The sequence below is a fragment of the Micromys minutus genome, assembly GCF_963924665.1.
Source record: "Micromys minutus genome assembly, chromosome: X".
Taxonomy (NCBI): Eukaryota; Metazoa; Chordata; class Mammalia; order Rodentia; family Muridae; genus Micromys; species Micromys minutus.
The window spans coordinates 51,700,647-51,720,490 of NC_137970.1; the positions used below are offsets into that span (position 1 = coordinate 51,700,647).

Here is a 19,844-nt window from a genome sequence, read left to right on the forward strand (position 1 = left end):
ATATAATAAGGACATATGCTCCACCATGTTCATAGCAGTCTTATTTATTATAATCGCCCGAAGCTGGAAAGAACCCAGATGTCCTTCAGCAGATGAATGGATACAGAAATTGTGGTACATTTACACAATGGAGTACTACTCAGCTAATAGAAACAATGACTTTACAAAATTCCTAGGCAAATGGCTGGAGCTAGTGAATATCATCTTGAGTGAGGTAATCCAGTCACAAAAGAACAAATATGATGTGCAGTCACTGATAATTGGATACTAGCCCTAGAAAGCTCTGAATTCCCAAGAAACAACTCTCTGACCATATGAAGATCAAAAAGAAGGAAGGCCAAAATGTGGAAGCCTTAGTCCTTGTTAGAAAAAAAAGTGAAAGAAAAAAAAAATGTGTATTCATCATATATTATTATGTAACCAATTTTGTGAGCTATAATAATATTTTATAAAATAAAAAAGAGCACTGTCTGCTCTTCCAAAGGACCAAGGTTTGATTCTGAGCAACCACATGGCAGCTCACAACTGTCTATAACTCCAGTTCCAGAGGATCTTGCATAATTACACAGACAGACGGACAGACAGATATGCAGGTAAAACGGTCAATGCACATAAAAATAAAGAAAAAATAAAATTAAAAGATTTATTTTTTAAAGATTTATTTATTTATGTTATGTATATTATTATCACTCTCTTCAGACACACCAGAAGAAGGCATCAGACCCCATTACAGATGGTTGTGAGCCACCATGTGTTTTCTGGGATTTAAACTTAGGACCTCTGGAAGAACAGTCAGTGCTCTTAACCACTGAGCCATCTCTCCAGGCCAAAAGATTCATTTTCAATTTTCTGTAGGATTGTATCTGTGTTTGTGTACATTCACACACAACCTGTGGAGGCCAGAAGAAGGTGAAAGATCCCTTAGAGGGGCAGTCATAGGCAATTGTGAGTTGCCAATGTGAGTGTTGGAAACTTATTTTGGGTCCTCTGCAAGAGCAATACCTGTTCTTTATCATGGAGCCATGATCAATTTTTGAAAACTAGATAGTTTGCTGGGCAGTGATTCTTTAATCTGAGCACTTGTAAGGCAGAGAGACTCATAGACCCCTGAGTTCCAGGTCAGCCTGGTCTACAGAGCAAAATCTAGGACAGCATGGAGGGAGGGAGGGAGGGAGGGAGGGAGGAGAGAGAGAGAGAGAGAGAGAGAGAGAGAGAGAGAGAGAGAGAGAGAGAGAGAGAGAGAGAGAGAGAGAGGTGGATAATGTTAACATCTTTATGTGGTTATTTTAGTCTAAAATACTTGTATTTGTATTTTTTTCTTGTGCTGGGGATTAAAGGCAGAGTCTCGTCATATGTTAGGCAAGCACTCTATTGCTCAGTGCCGCTCTCAACTATAATGTGGATATTTTGAGATTGTCTTCACTCCCCAATGTTTTTGTTGTTCTTGTTCATGTCGGTTATTGGTTCTGCTCAGTGACTTTCCCCCCTCACTTTGTGTTTCACAACTTTAATAGAATATTCTAACTATTCTGTATAAGTTGAAAACACCGTATTCAGCTACAAATGTTATTGGGTAAGGCTGAGCACGCTCTACCTGACTGGTCACTGTGGACATGGCTGTCCTGGCTACCAGAGACACAGCCACACACTCGGACCCCCCCAGTCCCCCCATACACACATCAGCCACTAACTGGTCACCAAACCCAAGTGTGGTCCTGGTGTGCATAGTACAAGCCGAATCTGTGCTCTACAGACCAGAGATCCCTAGTGAAGAAGGACCTCTGCCCCCCTGGTTACAGCCTGCCTACTTCCAGGGGCAATAACAACACGTGGGTCTGCATGGCACGGAGCAGCTGGTGGCAGGAAGCAGCAGGGCTTCCTTTTGGGCCTCACTCCACTAGGTGTCACATCCCCCAATCACCAGTGGTCTCATAAGTGGAAGGAGGACAATGACATTCAAAGCCCCTCAAGCACAAGGGAATAAGCTGAGGGTGAACCCGGCAGCTCTGGCCTCAGGTGTGTGCCACAACCCACTCACCCCTTAAACCAAAACCCAGGGGAAAAATGCTCTAAGGTGAGCACAGCTTCCTCTACAGTGCTTGGGAGAGGACTAGGGCACAGCAGCTGGTGTAGCTTCCCACACCGCTCGGCGGCTGGAAATCATGGGGCCTTTCCAGTAGAGGAGGGCCGAGTGCACACAATCACCAGGCTCTGTCAATCCCAGGCACAACCTCGGCCCGCCCCAAGTGATCTTCAACTAAATCTCCTGTTCTGAACTGCAGCAGTCTCCACTGTACAAGTTGACCAAAGTAAGAAGGGAAGGGGGAGAGGAATCATGGACTTGGAAATGGTTAGATATTACAGCACTGTCAACAAAATTCTGCTTTGACAGGGACTGAGGCCCCTGCCTGCAGCCTGTGGTCCTCACCGCTGTCCAGGAGGCAGCCCTACAGGGTCACTGCTTCTCACTGCTGCTTGCACTCCGCTGGCTGGCTGGGTTCTTTCTTGGGGTTAACATCAGCATCATCCTCGTCTTCTCTCTCCTCATCACCTTCCAATTCCTCCTCTGCACCCACCCTGCCTTTTTCAAAATTGTCATCATCGTGAAGTAGAGGAGACAGTCCATGGCACAATGTGCTCACAGAAAAAGTGCCCAATTTCAAAGTCTTAACTCGGAATCTTCATCCGGAGATTCTCCATCTCTAGAGGCTTTCAGGGGGCTGAAGAAGTTGAAGAAGGGTTCATTGGGAACTTGCTTGGTGATGCTCCGTACGGTGCCCCGGCCCTTGTGTTTCTGCTTTTTCTTGATTATTTTGACGGTGACATTTTTTTCCTTTATTCAGTCTGTTGTGTGCACCCACCACAGCCTACAATTTCAGCACCTTCGAAAGAAAACGGGTCGGCCTTGTCTGGCTCTGATTTCATCTTGTATGTTTTCGTCAGGACAGGATTGGTGAAATAGTTGCTGGGTTCAAAGTGAAACTCCAGCACAAAAGACACAGGCTGTCCAGGGTCCGAAATTCTCTTTGATATCCTGCAGGTGTTTCAAGATCAGTTCATCACATTACTGCACCAGCTCGCTAAGCATGTTCACACTTCTGAAGATGGTGAACCAGAACTCAGGGATGTCTTTGGGGTTCAGTTCTTCCACTGTCGCTGCTTCTTTCTCAGCTATGACTACTTTATTCTTCACATCTCCAGCCAACTTGTCAACCTCCTCATTCTCACTGGGCCACGCTGACTCTGCATCATGTCACCAGCAATGAATTCTCTTTTCTTGTCAAATAGAGGCAGGTACAAGGCCACATACTTTCTCTCCAGGTCATGAACTTCCTCATAGAACTTAGCTTCTATGTGCACACACCTCACCTGGAGTTGCTTCAGAGCATCCATTTCTACTTTTGAAAGCTTTGGGTAAAGTTTCTATGTAACTAGAAGGAGAGACGTTGTCAAGACGTTCCTGCAAAGCTGCCAGCACTTGTGGGTTCTGCATCACCTGGTCTGTGAGTTTTTCTGTATTCCTGGCATTTTTAGCAGCTGCCACAGAATCTGCAGGCCTTCATCTGAAAGACTGCTTTCTGCCATCTGGTTTGCCTTTGTCCCCCCGTGCTTCCTGCAGCAGTGGCATTTGTCCTAAGCTCGCTCCGTGACTTTTTAAAAATGTGTATGGATGTTTTGCCTGGATGTCTGTGCACCATATCCATTCATGCCTGATGCCCTCAGAGGACAGAGAGGGCATTGGATCCCCTGGGTGCAGGCAATTGAATTATGGTCCTCTAGAAAAGCAGCAATTGCTCTTAACTTATGAGCCACATATTGTCGGATATCAATATAGCTACTGAGGTTCTCATGTAACACAGGCTGACTAGGAACTCACTGTTTAGCCCAGGGTAATTTCAATTTATAATCCTCCTGCCACCACTTCCCAAGTGTTGGGATTACTGGTGTATGCTATTATGCCTGACTGTGGCACTACTTTTTAAGCTTTTACTTATTCAGGGATTATTATATAAATATTTAGAGTGCTTGCTTTAGGCCAAGCCTTTGTTCATCACCAGTGAGCAAAACTAATATAGTTGTTGCTAAAATAAATGCGGGACCCAGGTTCTGTTGGTAGTAATTGCGGAGCCATAAACTTGACATAATCTTCAAATCTTGTATGTAGAGATTAGCATAAGAAGCAGATGCAATAACAATTTTTACATTAACTCATGTGCCGTGAAGAAGCTAGTAGGTTCAGACAAAATGAATTCTTTCTGAAGCTGGATAGTGGGTGGAACCAATTGAAACTCATTTCTGTAAGTCCTTTCCCCCAGGTGTAAGTCATTATAACAAAACATTTATTGGAACAGTCTTTATTTATTTATTTATTTTTATTGGAATATTCTAATCACTCATTCTACAGATGATTTAACTTTTAACTGAACGTCCTTAAATTGTCACCCCAAAAGAGCCTGAAGACCATCTCTTGACATCTGTACCATGAGTCATTCTTTGTCTTTAGTTTTCTAATTTTAATAATAGAATTGCTTATGTGAAACTTTTGGCAGATTGTCTTTGGATTAACTGTGGGTAATTCTTTTATTGTTGTGGTTATCTGAGACAGGATCTCACTATGTAGCACTGGCTATCCTGAAGCTAGACTGTGCTGGCCTCAAACTCACAGAGATCCTCTTTCCTCTGCCTCCCAAATGCTGGGGTTAAAGGTGATCCAGTTGGCTGTAGTCTTTTGTTGTTGTTGTTGTTATTTCTAAATTTTTATTGGATATTTTATGTATTTATGTTTCAAATGTTATTCCCTTCCACCTCCCCTTGCTTAATTGTTACTTTTTTTACTTATTCCCTTTACATCCCATTCACTGTCCTCTCCTGCCCTCCATCCCACAATCTTTTCTTCATCCTCCCTTCCTTTCTCTTCTGAGCTAATGGAAGCACCTGGGTATCACTCCCACCCAGGCACTTCAAGTCTCTGTGAAGATAGGTGCTTCTCCTCCCACAGAGGCCAGACAAGGCAGCCCAGACATTAGAACATATTTCTTGTACAGACATCTTTTGGGATGTTCCAGTTGTTCAGGACCCACATGAAGGCCACGGTGCACATATGCTACATATGTATAAGAAAGCATAGGTCCAGCCCTCATGTGTTCTTTGGTTGGGGGTTCAGACTATTAGAACCCTAAGGGTCCAGGTTAGTTGACTGTTTGTCTTCCTATGGAGTTGCTCTCCCCTTTGGGACCTGCAATCCTTCCTTCTATTCTTCCATTAAGAGTCCCAGGCTCCATCCACTGTTTGGCTGTGGGTGTCTGCATCCATCTGAGTCAGCTGCTGGGTGGAGCCTCTCAGAGAAAAATATGCTCCTGTCTGCAAGCATAACAGACTATCATTAATAGTGTTAGGGATATGTGATTTCCCATGGAATAGATTTCAATTCCCTCAGTCTCTGGTCTATGCCCTGTGCTTGTATTTCTTGTAAACAGGATACATTTTGGATCGAAAGTTTTGTGGGTAGATTGGTATATCTATCACTCCACTGGGGCTCCTGCCTGCCACAGGAGGTTCCATAATCCCAGTGAAGTGAGTCACAGCTAAGGCCACCCCCATTGATTCTTGGGCCCCTCCCTTATGCCAGGTCTCTGTCTCATCCCGGAGACATCCTGGAGATGCCCCCCCTCCTCACCCCCACCAACAGCACATTTCCATTCATTCTCATGGCCATCTACCCATCTCACCCCTCCTTCCCCACACCTGATCCTGAAGCCAGTATTCCCCTCCCCATTCCCTCTGTCCTCCCATTCCCTTCCTCCATCTGCTTCTTCTATATTTCCACTTCTAAGTGAGATTCAAGCATCCTTGCTTGTGTCTTCCTTCTTGTTTAGTTTCTTCAGGTCTGTGGAGTGTAACATGGTACCTGTATTTTATGGCTAATGTCCACTGATAAGTGAGTACATACCATGTGTGTCTGTGAATTGTATCTCGGGTAATCTGAGCTTTTGAGATAGTATCTACTTATCAGTGACTGCATACCATGTGTGTTCTTTTGTGATTGGGTTACCTCATTCAGGATGATATTTTCTAGTTCCATCCATTTGCCAAAGTAGTTCATAAAGTCATTGTTTCTAATAGCTGAGTGGTACTCCATTGTGTAAATGTAGCACATTTTCTGTATCCATTCCTATGTTGAAGGACATCTGGGTTCTTTCCAGCTTCTGGCTATTATAAATAAAGCTGCTATAAGCACAGTGAAGTATGTATCCTTGTTATATGTTGGAGCATCTTTTGGGTTATGCCCAGGAGTGGTGTAGCTGGTTTCTCAGGTAGTAATATGTCCAATTTTCTGAGGAACCTCCAGACTGATTTTCAGAGTGGTCATGCCAGCTTGCAATCCCACCAACAATGAAATAGTGTTCCTTTCTCCGAATCCTCACCAGCATCTGCTGTCATCATATTTCTAAAATATGCTCACATGAAAAACAATGTTTTTGAAACTTAGCCCTATTAACATGCTGGGTTTGAGGCCATTGAAGTCTGCATGAGGCCTCATTTCAAAGGAAGAAAGAAAGAGAAAGAGAGAAAGAGAAAGACAAAACAAACTTAAAAATAAAAAGCCCAGTTTAATGTTTCAGGGGGTAGGGATTTAATTCACACAGTCCATTACTTGTCTAGAATGCATGAGACCCTGGGTTCAATCTACAGCACTAAATAAATGGGGTCTGGTGTACATGCTTGTAATTCCATCATGTGTATACGAGGCAGGTTGAGGCAAGAGAGTTGAGAATTCAAGGCCAGATGAGCTACAGAAAAAAACAAAACAAAACAAAACAAAAAAAATCCAAGAAACAGAAAACGAAAACCAAAACTCCAGAATTCCTACCATTGTGATTTTTCTGGTTTTGTTTTGATTAAACTATGCTTATTCTATTGACCTAATTTCAGGGGCTGTAGACATGGCCCAGCAGTTACGATAACATACCATGCTACTCTTCTAGAGGACGTAAGTTCATTTTTCAGCACCCATGTCAGCTGACTCACAAGCATTTATAACTCCAGTTCTGAGATGGAACACAGAGGGGCTCTGGAGAGACCTACACCCACATGGACATACCCACTCCATCATCATAACTAAAAATTATTTCAAAAGACTTTTAAAAATCTTATTTTTATGATAAGCATATGGGCATTCTGCCAGCATGTATGTGTGGGCATTGCTGCCATGCTTGGAGCTCTCAGCGGCCAGAAGAGAACACTGGGTCCTCTGGGATTGCTGTTCCAGATGCTTGCGAGCTGCTCTGTGAACACTACAAGCTGAACCCAGGTCAAGTGCAACAAGTGCTCTTAACTGCGAAGCCATCTTTCTAGCCTCTTAGCCTTTTGGTTGTTGTTTTGTTTTGAGACAGGGTCTTCTCACTGTGAAACCTAAGCTGGCCTTGAATTTGTGGTAATCATCATGTCTATGCCTCCTGACTGATGAAGTTACAAGCTTGTAACACATGCATAGCTTTAACCAGTGTGTGTGTGTGTGTGTGTGTGTGCGCGCAAACCATTGTGTTAGAAGCTTAAAGGTAACGTGGGGGGTGAGGATGTCAATATGACTTAACGCCCTCCGTGGCAATCTGCTTGACCTCCTCACAGCTAAAATATGTATCCCTCTCCCCCAAGATCAAGATATATTGCCTAGGCAGTCCATGAACTTGTGGTCCTCCTGCCTCTGTGCCCAGAGGGCTGGAACTACAGATGTCAGCCACCGTGCCCAGCTTGTGTAGTTCACCTCTGCTAAGCCACCCTTTGCCATCAATTTCCAGAAGACAACTGTTCGTTCATATTTTAAAAAATTTATTTATTATATATAAGTACACTGTAGCTGTCTTCAGGCACATCATTAGAGGGCATCAGATCCCATTATAGATGGTTGTGAGCCACCATGTGGTTGCTGAGGATTGAACTCAGGTCCTCCGGAAGAGCAGCCAGCACTCTTAATCGCTGAGCCATCTCTCCAGCCCCCCATATTTTTTTTGAGACACAATCACACTACATCTTGGAATTTACTCTCTGTACCAGACTGGTCCCAAAATAAAGATCTCCTCTGCCTCCCAAGCGCTGGTACATGCACCACCATGTCCGTCTTGCTTTTGCTTTTTGAATCAGGGTCTTGATGTACCTCAGGTTGTCCTAACTTATTACATAGCTAGTAATGGCCCTGAACTCCTGTTTCTCTTGCCCTTAAGTCTTGAGTGCTGGGACTGTGTGTGATTGAATCTAGACAAAAGTTCTCCTGAACTGTATCCCCTGCAACTTTGTGGTGATAAGCATTGGGCCTCATGTATGTTAGGCAAGTGCTCTGTGAACTAAAGCTTGGGGCCAGAATTCCTTCTGCCTTTTAGAATTGAAACTGCACACCATTCAACAACCCCAGCAACTCACTCCAGCTTCTCATCTCATTTGTTTTCTGTCGCTGCAAACTCCAGTATTGTACACACCTTGTGTATGTGTGATCAGGGTTTGTCTTTTTTGTGGCTGGATTATTTCATTTAGTATCATATCCTAAGGCTCAGTCACATTGCAAAATATTGCAATCTCTCCCCTCTGCCCCTTGCTTAGAGATGTAATCTTATATTTCATCAGGCTGCTTTCAAACTCTTAGGCTCAAGTACTCCTTCTGCCTCAGCATTGTGAGTAGTTGGCACTAGCCACTACAACCACCTTGGGATGTTCTTGCTTTTATGCTTGCATAACACTGTGTTTTGCCATTCCTTTTCGGTAGAAATCAAGCATGCTTTCTGCCTTTCAGCTATTATGAATAAAGTTGTGCAAACATTGGGGTACAACTGCTCAAAACCCCATTTCTACTATTTTTTGGGGATAGACCTATAAACTCCTAGATTATATGGTAATTGTATATTAAAACTTGGATTGTCTTTATACTTGTGTCTAATGTTGTCCAGGCTATGTGCACTATATACTGAAGGTTGACCTTGAAATCCAGCTTCTTTGGGTGATAAGCCCTAACTAGTAGAAGTATACATGTGCACCATCCCACCTGACTTTTTTTTTTTTTTTTTTTTTTGAGACAGGACCTCCTGTATTCCCAGCTTGCCTATAACTTGCTATACAGCTGATTGTAGCCTTCGACTTCAGATCCTCCTGCATCTGCCTCTGGATTGCTAGGATTATTGGCTGTTTTGTTTTTTTGAGAAAGGATCCTCAACCTTTCAACTGCTGTTATTACAGGTATATACTATTATGTCTGCCTAATGTTAAGTTTTAAATCTTATGTGCATGAATATTTTGCCTGCATGTATGAATATGTGTACCACGTATGTATCTGGTGCCTTTCAAGGTCAGAAGTCACTGGATCCCCTGAAAGTAGGCTGAGTGCTGGGAAGTGAACTTGGGTACTCTGCAATAACAAGTGCTCTTGAAGTTAGAGCCATCTCTCCAGCCCCCCCAAATACGTTTCTGATGAGTGTTGACAGTGTTTTCCAGTCAAGAATTTCCCAAGTCACATAATTTTATATCCCTACCAGTTGTAAAGGTTCAATTTCTTCATACCCTTACTAGTTTACTGTTTTTCTGATAGTAGCTACTACAGTAGGTATGAGATAGCATTTCATTACAGGCTTGTTCGTTGACATAGGGGTCCCCATCCACAGCCCAGATCAGGTTAGAATGTGCTATGTAGCTCAGGCTGGCCTTGCACTCTTGATTCTCCAAGGTGAGGAAGTTCCAAGTGCTGGGATTACAAATGTGTAAAATTTCTGGGTAATTTGTGTTTCTGAGACAGGGTCTCACTATGTAGCACTGGCTGGCCTGCAACAGTGGAAACAAGGGTTACATAAACACAAGATCCCTGGCCTCCCGACCACTGGAACTAAAGACATGTTATCACTAGGCTTGGTTTTGTTGTTTTGAATGGTATTCTATTTCAGTTGGCGATAAGCATTGGAAGTTTTTTTTTTTTTTTTTAATTTCATAAGGGAAAAAGAGAACACAAAGTTTAAGGGACACCTCTGCCCAAAGTTCAGAAGCTTCTCTCTCTTTTTTAAAGATGTATTTATTTATTATATATAAGTACACTGTAGCTGTCCTCAGACACACCAGAAGAGGGCATCAGATCTCATTATAGATGGTTGTGAGCTACCATGTAGTTGCTGGGATTTGAACTCGGGGCCTCTGGAAGAGCAGTCAGTGTTCTTAACCGCTGAGCCATCTCTCGAGCCCCCAGTAGCTTCTCTAGTTAGCACTGGTGAAAGACTTATCTCACATTCTATGTTCAGACTAAAGACTGTCAATCAAAACTCCCTCCTTAGGGCACCTGCACGATCAGCTCTCCTGGGAAATGCCTTTTTCATTAGGACTTCTCCAGAAATCTGGATGTCAGGAAGCAATCAAGGTGGACTATGGTCTCCAGAGAGCAATTTGCATCTGCAAGTAAAATATAATCTATAGGGTATTTTCAGCAAAGTGGAAAACCTGTAAGCATTTCCTTGGAATAACCTTCAGTAAATTGCTTCATTTTTCTAGGACAGGTTTTCTTCAGCATTGCAGGTGAAGGTACTAATTTAAGCACATCTAATGTCTTTTTGGCTTTGGTTTTCAATACTATCAGGATACTCTGTCAATGGTGATCCCACCCTTGCTCAGAACAGGTAGGGGCCATGTCATAAGACCTAATAGTAGATATAGAAGTTCCAAGCACAGCCTTTCTAAAAAGCATTTTAATGATTTCTTTTTGAGGCAAGCTCTTCTGTAATCTGAGTGCCTTCCAATTTACTATGCACCTGAAGGTGATCTTCCACAAAGTTCCTTCAGAGTTCTTTCCTGCTGTTCTACTATGTAAACTATTAAAGATACATGTGTCTAAATTTAAAATAAATATAATTCAGGCTTTAGGGCTTTTTGTTTGCTTGCGACAGGGTTTCTCAGTGTCCTGGCTGTATTGGAACTCACTTTCTAGACCGGGCTGGCTTCAAACTCAGACATCTGCCTGGCTGTCTCCCAGAATACAGGGATAAAGGCATGCACCACCATGCCCGGTGTCCCTGTATTTCAAGTGATTTAGCTCAACATTTAGAGATTACTATTATAGCCAACCAAGAAACCCACTATGCTCCAATGGTTCTAATCCAGTGGTGCTCAATCTTCTTAAGGCTGCAACCCTTTAATACACTTCCTCATGTTGTAGTGACCCTCCTCCAACCATAAAATTATGTTCATTGCTACTTTATAACTGTAATTTTGGTACCACTGTGAGTCATAATGCAAATATCTGTATTTTCTGATGGTCTTAGCATTAGCTAAGTGAAAAGATCATTAGATTTCCAAAGGGGTCACCAAATAATAACCTGTTTATTATTTAGAGAGAGCAGGTCTCATGATAACCCTGGTCGGACTGGAAATACTACTGTAGAGCAGGGTGGCCTCCAACTCATAGACATCTGCCTGCCTCTACTTCCCAATGCTGGGATTAAGGGTATATGCCGCCACACCCATCAGAAGAGTTTATCTTAATCTAGAGGTGATGGACAGAACTGTTCTAGGAAATGCAGTGTTGCAGGACAGTACAAAAATTAGGCAAATTTAATTAAACATTTAAGAGAGAACATTCTAACATAAGAATTCCTCTTTGATATTTCATATTGACCCCTCTGTAGAAAGGTTTGGATGAAAAACACCCTCATAGGCTCATGTCTTAGCTAGTGGTAGTGTTTGGTAGGTTGTGGAACCGTTCACAGAGAGTCTTGCTAGAGTGATCTTGCTCTCCTTCTGCTTCCTGACTGCCTGAGGGATTCCTGCTCAGCTGCCATGTCTTCTCTAGATATATTCTTTTCCATCTTTGAGCCAAAATGGACCGTGTCACTCTTAAGTTGCTTGACTCAGAGTATTTTACAATAGTAACTGAAAAGCAATGACAATAGAGAATAAAAACCATGTAATTTGGATTGCAGAAGTTTATTGACAGGAAGCAGTAAGCCTGACATTTGTTATCTTTGCTATAATAATGTATCATTTTGAATAGTGTATTTAAAATACATAATGAATTATATTTAAACCAGTACTAGAAAAGTAAATTAAGAATCTACTTAAGGCACTTCAGATAAAAGCTAAATTTAAAATTTCCACAAAAGTAACACTATTTTAAATGAGAAAATCTGCTCTTTGCAGATTTTAGCCAGAGCATGCCTTTCTCCGTACTGAAGAATGTTGCTCTTAAACAAAGAGAAAACACACAAAACACTGACCACGGGAGACAACAGCAGCTAGAGGTTACACAGTAGGAGTACTGCCCAGCTCCATTTTACAAGTCTTCACACTAGTTTCCTAAGAATCACAGCATATATTCATTTGGCAGAGACAAGTACAAGAATAGCACATAAGGAATTAAGAATCACTCAGTTTACAAGGAACAATCAACTGTATCCTAGTCACCAAATTTATAGCAATAATAACAAACCACCCAAACATTCTTTTCCTGTGCCAATTATGTCCATCTCTTTCCATAAACCTCTCTATATAAGACATGGGAAGGCATGATCAAAGCAGGGAACAGTCACAGTATCTTTTCTTGTTTTTTCTTTTTGTCATTGGGATAGACAATGTAGCTTAGTTTGGCTTTAAACTCACTATATACTCAAGGATGAGGTTGGACTTCTTAATCTTCCTGTCTATCTCCTGAGTGCACTGGGGGTTATGTGATGTTGTGGATCAAACCCATGGTTTCCTGTCAGTTAGGCAAGCACTGTATCAATTCAACAACGTATTTATCTCTGTATTTTAAACGTAATATTTATAATATGTCTTTATACTTTTCAGCCACATTCCTAGTTTTTTTTGTGAGAGTCCTAGGTCTAGGATTGAACCCACAGCCATGTAAGTGCTCTATAATACCCAAGTGCTCTACCACTGAGCTCCATTCAACCCTATACTTTCTTAACAGTGGCATTTCTGATTACTCTGTATAACTATGGTGAAAGCCAGAGTCAGCCATATCATAACCGTTATTTAAATATTCCTCATGGGAGACTGGTTAGCATATATGGTTATTCTCACTATCAGGAAAAAAAAGATGAAATTCAAACAAAATTACTTTATAGTTTTATTTTCTGAAGTATTTTTGAGACAAGGTGTTAATATGATGTCAGGCTCTCTGTCTCAAATTCTTGGACTTCGTGGATTCTGCTTCAGGCGGCAGGGTAGGTAAGAGCAGAGGCAGGTACCTGCCACCATTCTTTCTATCTCTAATTTATGGGTAAATAAAAAGCAGATTACAGTCAATGGTGGCACTGCCTGCAATCCCAGCACGTGAGAAGCTGAGACACGAGGATCAATGTGAGCTAGAGTGGGGCAGGTCTCCATGATGGAGGTAAGACCAGCTAGCGCTGTCTCAAAAAGAGAGGTTTCAAAAAACACTTATTTAAAAAATAGCCCATGTTTTACAGAACATGTGTTTTAAAAAACAAAAGAGCAGATTTCAAGGAACAGTCCTTACCAAAAGGAAAAACAATACACAGACCAGGTTTCAAGAAATCCTTCTTTTTTCCCCTAAGGCATTGGGATGTGATTTGTGGTAGACGAGCACTCTATCTCTGAGCCACAGTCTCAGCTTGAAAATACAGAATTTTTCTTCCTTTCTTCCCCTTTTTTCTCCTGGAGACGGTATCTCATCATGTAGCCCAGGCTGACCAGAAACTCAGAGCTCAGCCTTTGTCTACCACAGACTGGCAAACCCTTTCATTTCTGTACCTAGGCAACAAGTCAATATTTCATGCTTTTGTTTCCTAAGTCTGTGAGAGTCCTCTCCATGAACACAACTCAGCTTATTTTTCTGTCAGGTACAAGTGAGATCAATGACACTGTGTAACTTACACAACACTTGAGACCACTTATAAGTTATACTGAGTTTTAGCAACAAACTATTATTAGAGAAGGGCCACTTTAAATAAAACTAGAAACAGAATGAATCAAAGATCTTTCCACGCACAGTCTTTAGTTAGAGGTACTTAATGTGTGAAAGGAGGCATATGCAGCAGATATCAGTCAGAAAGACAGAGGAAGACACATATCTTTCCAAAGGCTACATGGTCCATTTTCAGATCACACGGTGCATATGATACCTTGGCCCAAGAGGAAAGGACTGTAAAGCACATGCATCTGCTCAATGAAGAAAAAGTAATGACGGCTTCCAGATGCAGTTGTTTGCAATAGGCAGAAGTGGCAATTCCTGCTCAGAGCCTTTCCACCCCCAACCTTAGGTAAGATAAAATCAGATGACCGAAAGTTAACTAAAGTACTTTTGAGTTTTGTGCTAAGTAAAATGAAGTAGTAGTTTTAAATTTTTACAAAGTACTTAATTCTACAAAACCAAATGTCTCATAAGTTCACTGGGAAGGGGAGGTTAACAGGAACACAATTCCAAATACTTCATGATCTCACAACTTCTTGTTAAGGCACTACACATCTTTGGTTAAATGATTAACTATTTAGATCACTTGACAAAAAGAGGTAATATAAAATATGTAGGTTGCATTTTTCAAAAACCAAATAGTTTTTATTTTTCAGGTTCCATTACCAGTGTCAATGTTTCTGTGAATCCTCTTTAACTCATCAGAAAGCTGAAACAAAACATATATCAATATGTTAGTCTCTGAAAGAAAACAAAGTTTTATACTTTTTTAGTATAAAAGTTGGTTTATCGTGGAGGGGGAGCAGGAACCCTGAAAAGAGGTAGAGGCAGAGAAAGGCAGGGGAGAGAAAGAGGCTGACTGGGAACATGTGTGAAAAGAAAGAAAAATAGAAAAGCTTCAGTCTTTTTTTTTTTTTTTTGGTTGTTTTTTAGGACAGGATTTCTTTGTATAACAGCCCTGGACATCCTGGACTTGCTTTGTAAACCAGGCTGACCTCAAAGTCAGAGATCTGCCTGTCTCTGCCTCCTAAGTGCTTGAAGTAAAGGAATATGCCACCACGCCCAGGTAAATTTGACATTTTATAAATACATAGTATGTTGACTTTAATATGTACCATGACCTGAGCATCACAAACAAAAAGTGAGAAACAGGGGAAGACCCAGTAATCTTCTCTTTTGAGGCAGTGTCTCATATAATGAGCTTAAACATATAATGAGTTTGAAGCCAGCTCAAATTCATTATGTAGCCATGAGTGCTGGGATTATAGGTCTGCAACACCATATGATGCCATGTATTAAAACAGAAATGACAGAAGCTGGAGTAATAGATAGAAGCTCAGTAGTTAACAGCATATACAGATCTCATAGAAGTCTCAGGTTCAATTCCCAGCACCCACATGGCGGCTCACAACCATTGGTAACTCCAGTTCCAGAGGCTTCAAAACCCTTCTTCTGACCTTTGTGGGTACCAGGTATATATGTGGTACACATACATACATAACATAATGTGCAGGTAAAACACTCATACATATGAAAATAAGTCTACAAGAAACAAAAATATTAACTAATACTCAAAAACCAACACAGGCCGGCCAAGCCAACCATTTCACTTGCCTGTAACAGCAAAACTAAAAACCTACAACAACAATTTCCTCTACTAGCCACTGGGATATCTATGTACTTTATGAATATTTGAAACTATCTGGCTGTTTCCTTTTGTTTTTTTATTAATCTTAATTATGTGTCTATGTCTCTATGTGCGCACATGCACCTGAGTGCAGGTTCCCTCAGAGGCCAGCAACATTAGCCTTTGAGTTACACAGACGGTGTGAGCCACCTTGACATGACATGGTGTTGGGAAGCACTTGTAACTCCAGCACACAAGCATACACAAAACAAAATAGAAACCGAGCAAAAGCCCAAGGAGCTGGAGAGATGCTCTTCTAGAGGACCTGAGATTGGTTTCTAGCAACCACATGGTTGCTAGCAGCTTATATCAAACTATTTCCAGCTCCAGGGGAAATGATACCTATTCTGGCCTCTGCATACATGCGGTATGTATATTCTCTCTCACACATGAATTAAAAAACCAAAGATTATTAAAAAAAAGAAAACCAGAAACAATAGCCAGGTAGTGGTGTGGAGCAATCCTTTTACACCAGCAGAGGCAGGGAGATCTCTGAGACTCAAGGCCAGCCTGGTCTACAAAGCAAGTTCCAGACAGCCAGGCCTACACAGAGAAACACTGTCTTGAAAACCAAAACAAACCAAACAACCCCCTTCAACAAAAGTCCTTGAAATTCCATAAAAGAAATTACAAGATAGTTGTGGTGGTGCACACAATTAATCCCAGCACTGGGAGGCCAAGGCAGGCAGATCTCTGTGGAATTTAGCCTCATCTATACAGTGAGACCCTATCTCATAGGAGAGGGGGAGAGGGAGAGAGACCACATAAACCAGGCAGGAGAGGTATATGCCCTTGGTTCCAGAATTTGGGAAGCAGAAGTACTACTGCCAAGTTCAAGGAAAATCTGAGCTACATAATTAGTTCTAAGCCAGTGAGACCCTATCTCAAAAACAGCAACACATAAAATGTACACTCAAGTACAATGACCTCCATAACACAGTACGATAGTGTATGCCTATAAGCCCAGAACTTAGGTCATAGAGGCAGGAGGACCAGGAGTTCAAGGCTAGCTTGGGGTAGATGAGATCCTGTTGCAAAACCAAAATGAAACAGGAAAACAAGTGGAAACCAGGAGACTTTTCAAAATGAAGGCATTAAAAGGTAAGCAATACTAACTCTAATCATTTTAAGTATAGGTAAAATAAGAATATACCTGTATGGATAGCCATGGTATTTTGATCGAAAGATAGAGAGCATCCAACTGAAGAATAACACAACAAGTCCAATTCCAGCAATACACATCACTGCAAGGAACAAAGAAAGTAGAGTCATCACGTGGCCCCTGACAAACCACCTACACAGTGTAGGCTTTACTCTTCCAAAGAGGAAAGTGTGCTAAGAACCATCTTTCCAACAGATTCAAACCCATTTGGGGGGAGGGGTTTATCATTTTAATCTGAAAACAAAGGTTAGGAGAAAGAATGGTGGCCTGGGAGTAAGACACATCACAGAATCACTCCTACCTCATCTCTCCCACCCTAAGAGAGGCTTTCTCTGTGTAGTTCTGGCTGTCCTGAAACTCACTATGTAGACCAGACTGGCTTCAAACTCTCAGAGATAGGCTTGCCTCTGCCTCCTAGAGTGCTGGAGGCGTGTGTCATTACTGCCCAGCTCTCATCTTCACTTAAAAAAAGATTTATTTATTTTGTGTATGTGGATACATTGATTCAGACACACCAGAAGAGGGGACTGTATCCTATTACAGACAGTTGTGAGCCACTCTGTGGTTGCTGGGAATTGAACTCAGGATCTCAGGAAGAAAGCCAGTGCTCTTAACCACTGAGCCATCTCTCCAACCTTCATCTTCACTTTTGCATTGCTCGTAAGCTTACTTCACTACAATGCAATAGTCAACTTATGTATATACTCATGCGATTCAATTGTATAAAGCAATACATTTGTTTAAATATATAACATTATACCTATAATCCCACAGTTCATGAAGCAGAGGGCACAGGATTAAAGCAAATATAAGGCCAGTCTACAAAATAAGTCCCAGGCTAACCAGGATTATGTAGCAAGGCCCTATCTTGTAAGATAAAAAAAAAATAGAAGCATCACAGCCTTCAATGATTTAATGTTAAAAAAAAAAGTCTCCTATCTGTGATCCCAGCACTAGGGAAGAAGAGGTAGAAATATCAAACATTCAAGACCAGCCTAGACTAAGTACTAAGAGTAAGATCAGCTTGGCCTACATGAGACCACCTCTAGAAGACAAAAAAAAAAAAAAAAAAAAAACCAAGTATGGAGCTGGAGAGATGGCTCAGCAGTTCCAAGTATGGACCTGCTCTTGTAGAGAACACAAGTTCATTTGCAAGCACCCTTATCAGGAAGCTGACAAGTACCTGTAACTTGAATTTCGGGAGGGATCTCACCTCTGGTCTCCAAGGGTACCCACCCACCTATACTCACATGCACATACCCATAACCAGACAGACAGACACACATATAATTAAGCATTGTAAAAATAAGTCTCAATGAAAAACAGCCAACTGTGGTGGAGTACATGTAATTCAGTACTCAGTAGTTAAGAGTACACCCTGAGCTACATGGTGAATTCAGACTCAAGCATGCTCTCTCTACATAGCTAATTCCAAGCCAGCCAGGGCTATGTAGTAGGACTATTTAAAAAAAAAGGAATCCAAGAACTAAATGAAATTATAATTTCAATATATTCTGCTATAGTGTTTTACCACTTAAATCCATACCAGATTGTATTTAGATGACATTTTCCCAATGAGGAACACAGAAATGGGCAATCCAAACAAATCACGATTGGGCCAGTGAGAAAAAGCGCTTGCTGCCGAGCTTGACTGAGTTTGATTCCCCAGGACCCACATAGTAGGAGAAGGGACTCCTACAAATTATCCTCTGACCTCAGCATGCAAGTTTTGGCATTCACATACATATGCATGTATGTACGTAATACATACATACATACTGTGGTGGTAGTTTGAAAAGGTTTGTTCCCCACAGACTCATGTGTGAATGCTTGGCCCATGGGGACTGGTACTATTAGGAGGTGTGAGGTGTGTCACTGTGGGTATGGGCTTTGAGATCTTTCAATGCTCACGCTCCATCCAGTGTGGAACCAGAGCTTCCTCTTAGCTGTCTGCAGAATCAGTCCCCTTCTGTTGCCTATGGATCAAGATGTAGAACTCACTGTCTGTATGCTGTTCTGCTTTCTGCTATGAGGATAACAGACTGAATCTATGAAACTATTGCAGCCCCAAGTAAATGTTTTTCTTTTATAAGACTTGCCTTGGTTATGATGTCTCTTCACAGCAATAAAACCCTAAGACACATAATACATACATACATACATACAAACACACACACACACACACACACACACACACACACACCCCAACATGCACACATAAAAATAAAGATACTTTTAAAAATAAATCTAGAAAATAAAAACAATAAAATGTGTTATATATATATTAAAGAGTTAACAGATATATTCTTTTTTATTAATAAATCTTTTCTTGAAAATTTATTATATACAAGTACACTGTAGCTGTCTTCAGACACACCAGAAGAGGACATCAGATCTCATTACAGATGGTTGTGAGCCACCATGTGGTTGTTGGGAATTGAACTCAGAACCTCTGGAAGAGCAGGTCAGTGCTTTTAACTTCTGAGCCATATCTCTAGTCCTAGATATATTCTTATAATGAAAGGTTTGTTTTTATTCTTTTTTGGTGACAGGGTCTCACTATGTAGCAGTGAATGATCCCTCCACTCTGAGGTGACCTTGCCTCCTCAGTGTTTGGATTATAGATGTGTATCATCTATGCTTGGCAAAAATTATCTGTCAAATCAGAAATCCAATATATTCATCTCTTTACAGAAAATATTAGGTATAAAAAACTTAACATTTTAACAAAATCCCAGAAATTGTGCTAACAAGTTATATTGTAGGCATATTTTTGAAACAAACAAACAAAAGAAGAGGGCATTGGATCCCATTACAGATGGTTGTGAGCCACCACGTGGTTGCTGAGATTTGAACTCAGAACCTCTGGAAGAGCAGTCAGTACTCTTAACTGCTGAGCCATCTCTCTAGCCCCAAGGTAGGGTCTCTTATAGCCTTGTTTTACCTAGAATTTGCATGTTTACCAGTCTGGCTCAAATATAGGGGGTTGGTCTGATGCTGCTATGTATTTAAATGGTAAATATTGGCCCCCAAGATCTGGTTGCCCCTAAAGAGACCCTCACATACACCAAGTGATGCTATGTAACTCTGTTCCCTAA

The 19,844-nt window shown here is 41.4% G+C and overlaps 1 protein-coding gene and 1 pseudogene across 2 annotated transcripts in view; both read right to left on the minus strand.

The window, feature by feature from the left end:
• Positions 1 to 2,465: 2,465 nt before the first annotated feature.
• Positions 2,466 to 3,585, minus strand: LOC308414325 (nucleosome assembly protein 1-like 4; annotated as a pseudogene). The gene has a single exon. The product of its transcript is annotated as a nucleosome assembly protein 1-like 4 (transcript).
• An 8,352-nt stretch (positions 3,586 to 11,937) lies between these two features.
• Positions 11,938 to 19,844, minus strand: part of MAGT1 (magnesium transporter 1) — a 42,062-nt gene continuing 34,155 nt past the window's right edge. Inside the window, exons 9-10 of the mRNA XM_080910612.1 lie at positions 16,738 to 16,828; positions 11,938 to 14,606 (exon numbers count right to left, since the gene is read on the minus strand). Coding sequence (XP_080766738.1) covers positions 14,591 to 14,606; positions 16,738 to 16,828 — 107 coding nt within the window. The 3' untranslated portion in view covers positions 11,938 to 14,590. The remainder of the gene's footprint in view (positions 14,607 to 16,737; positions 16,829 to 19,844) is intronic.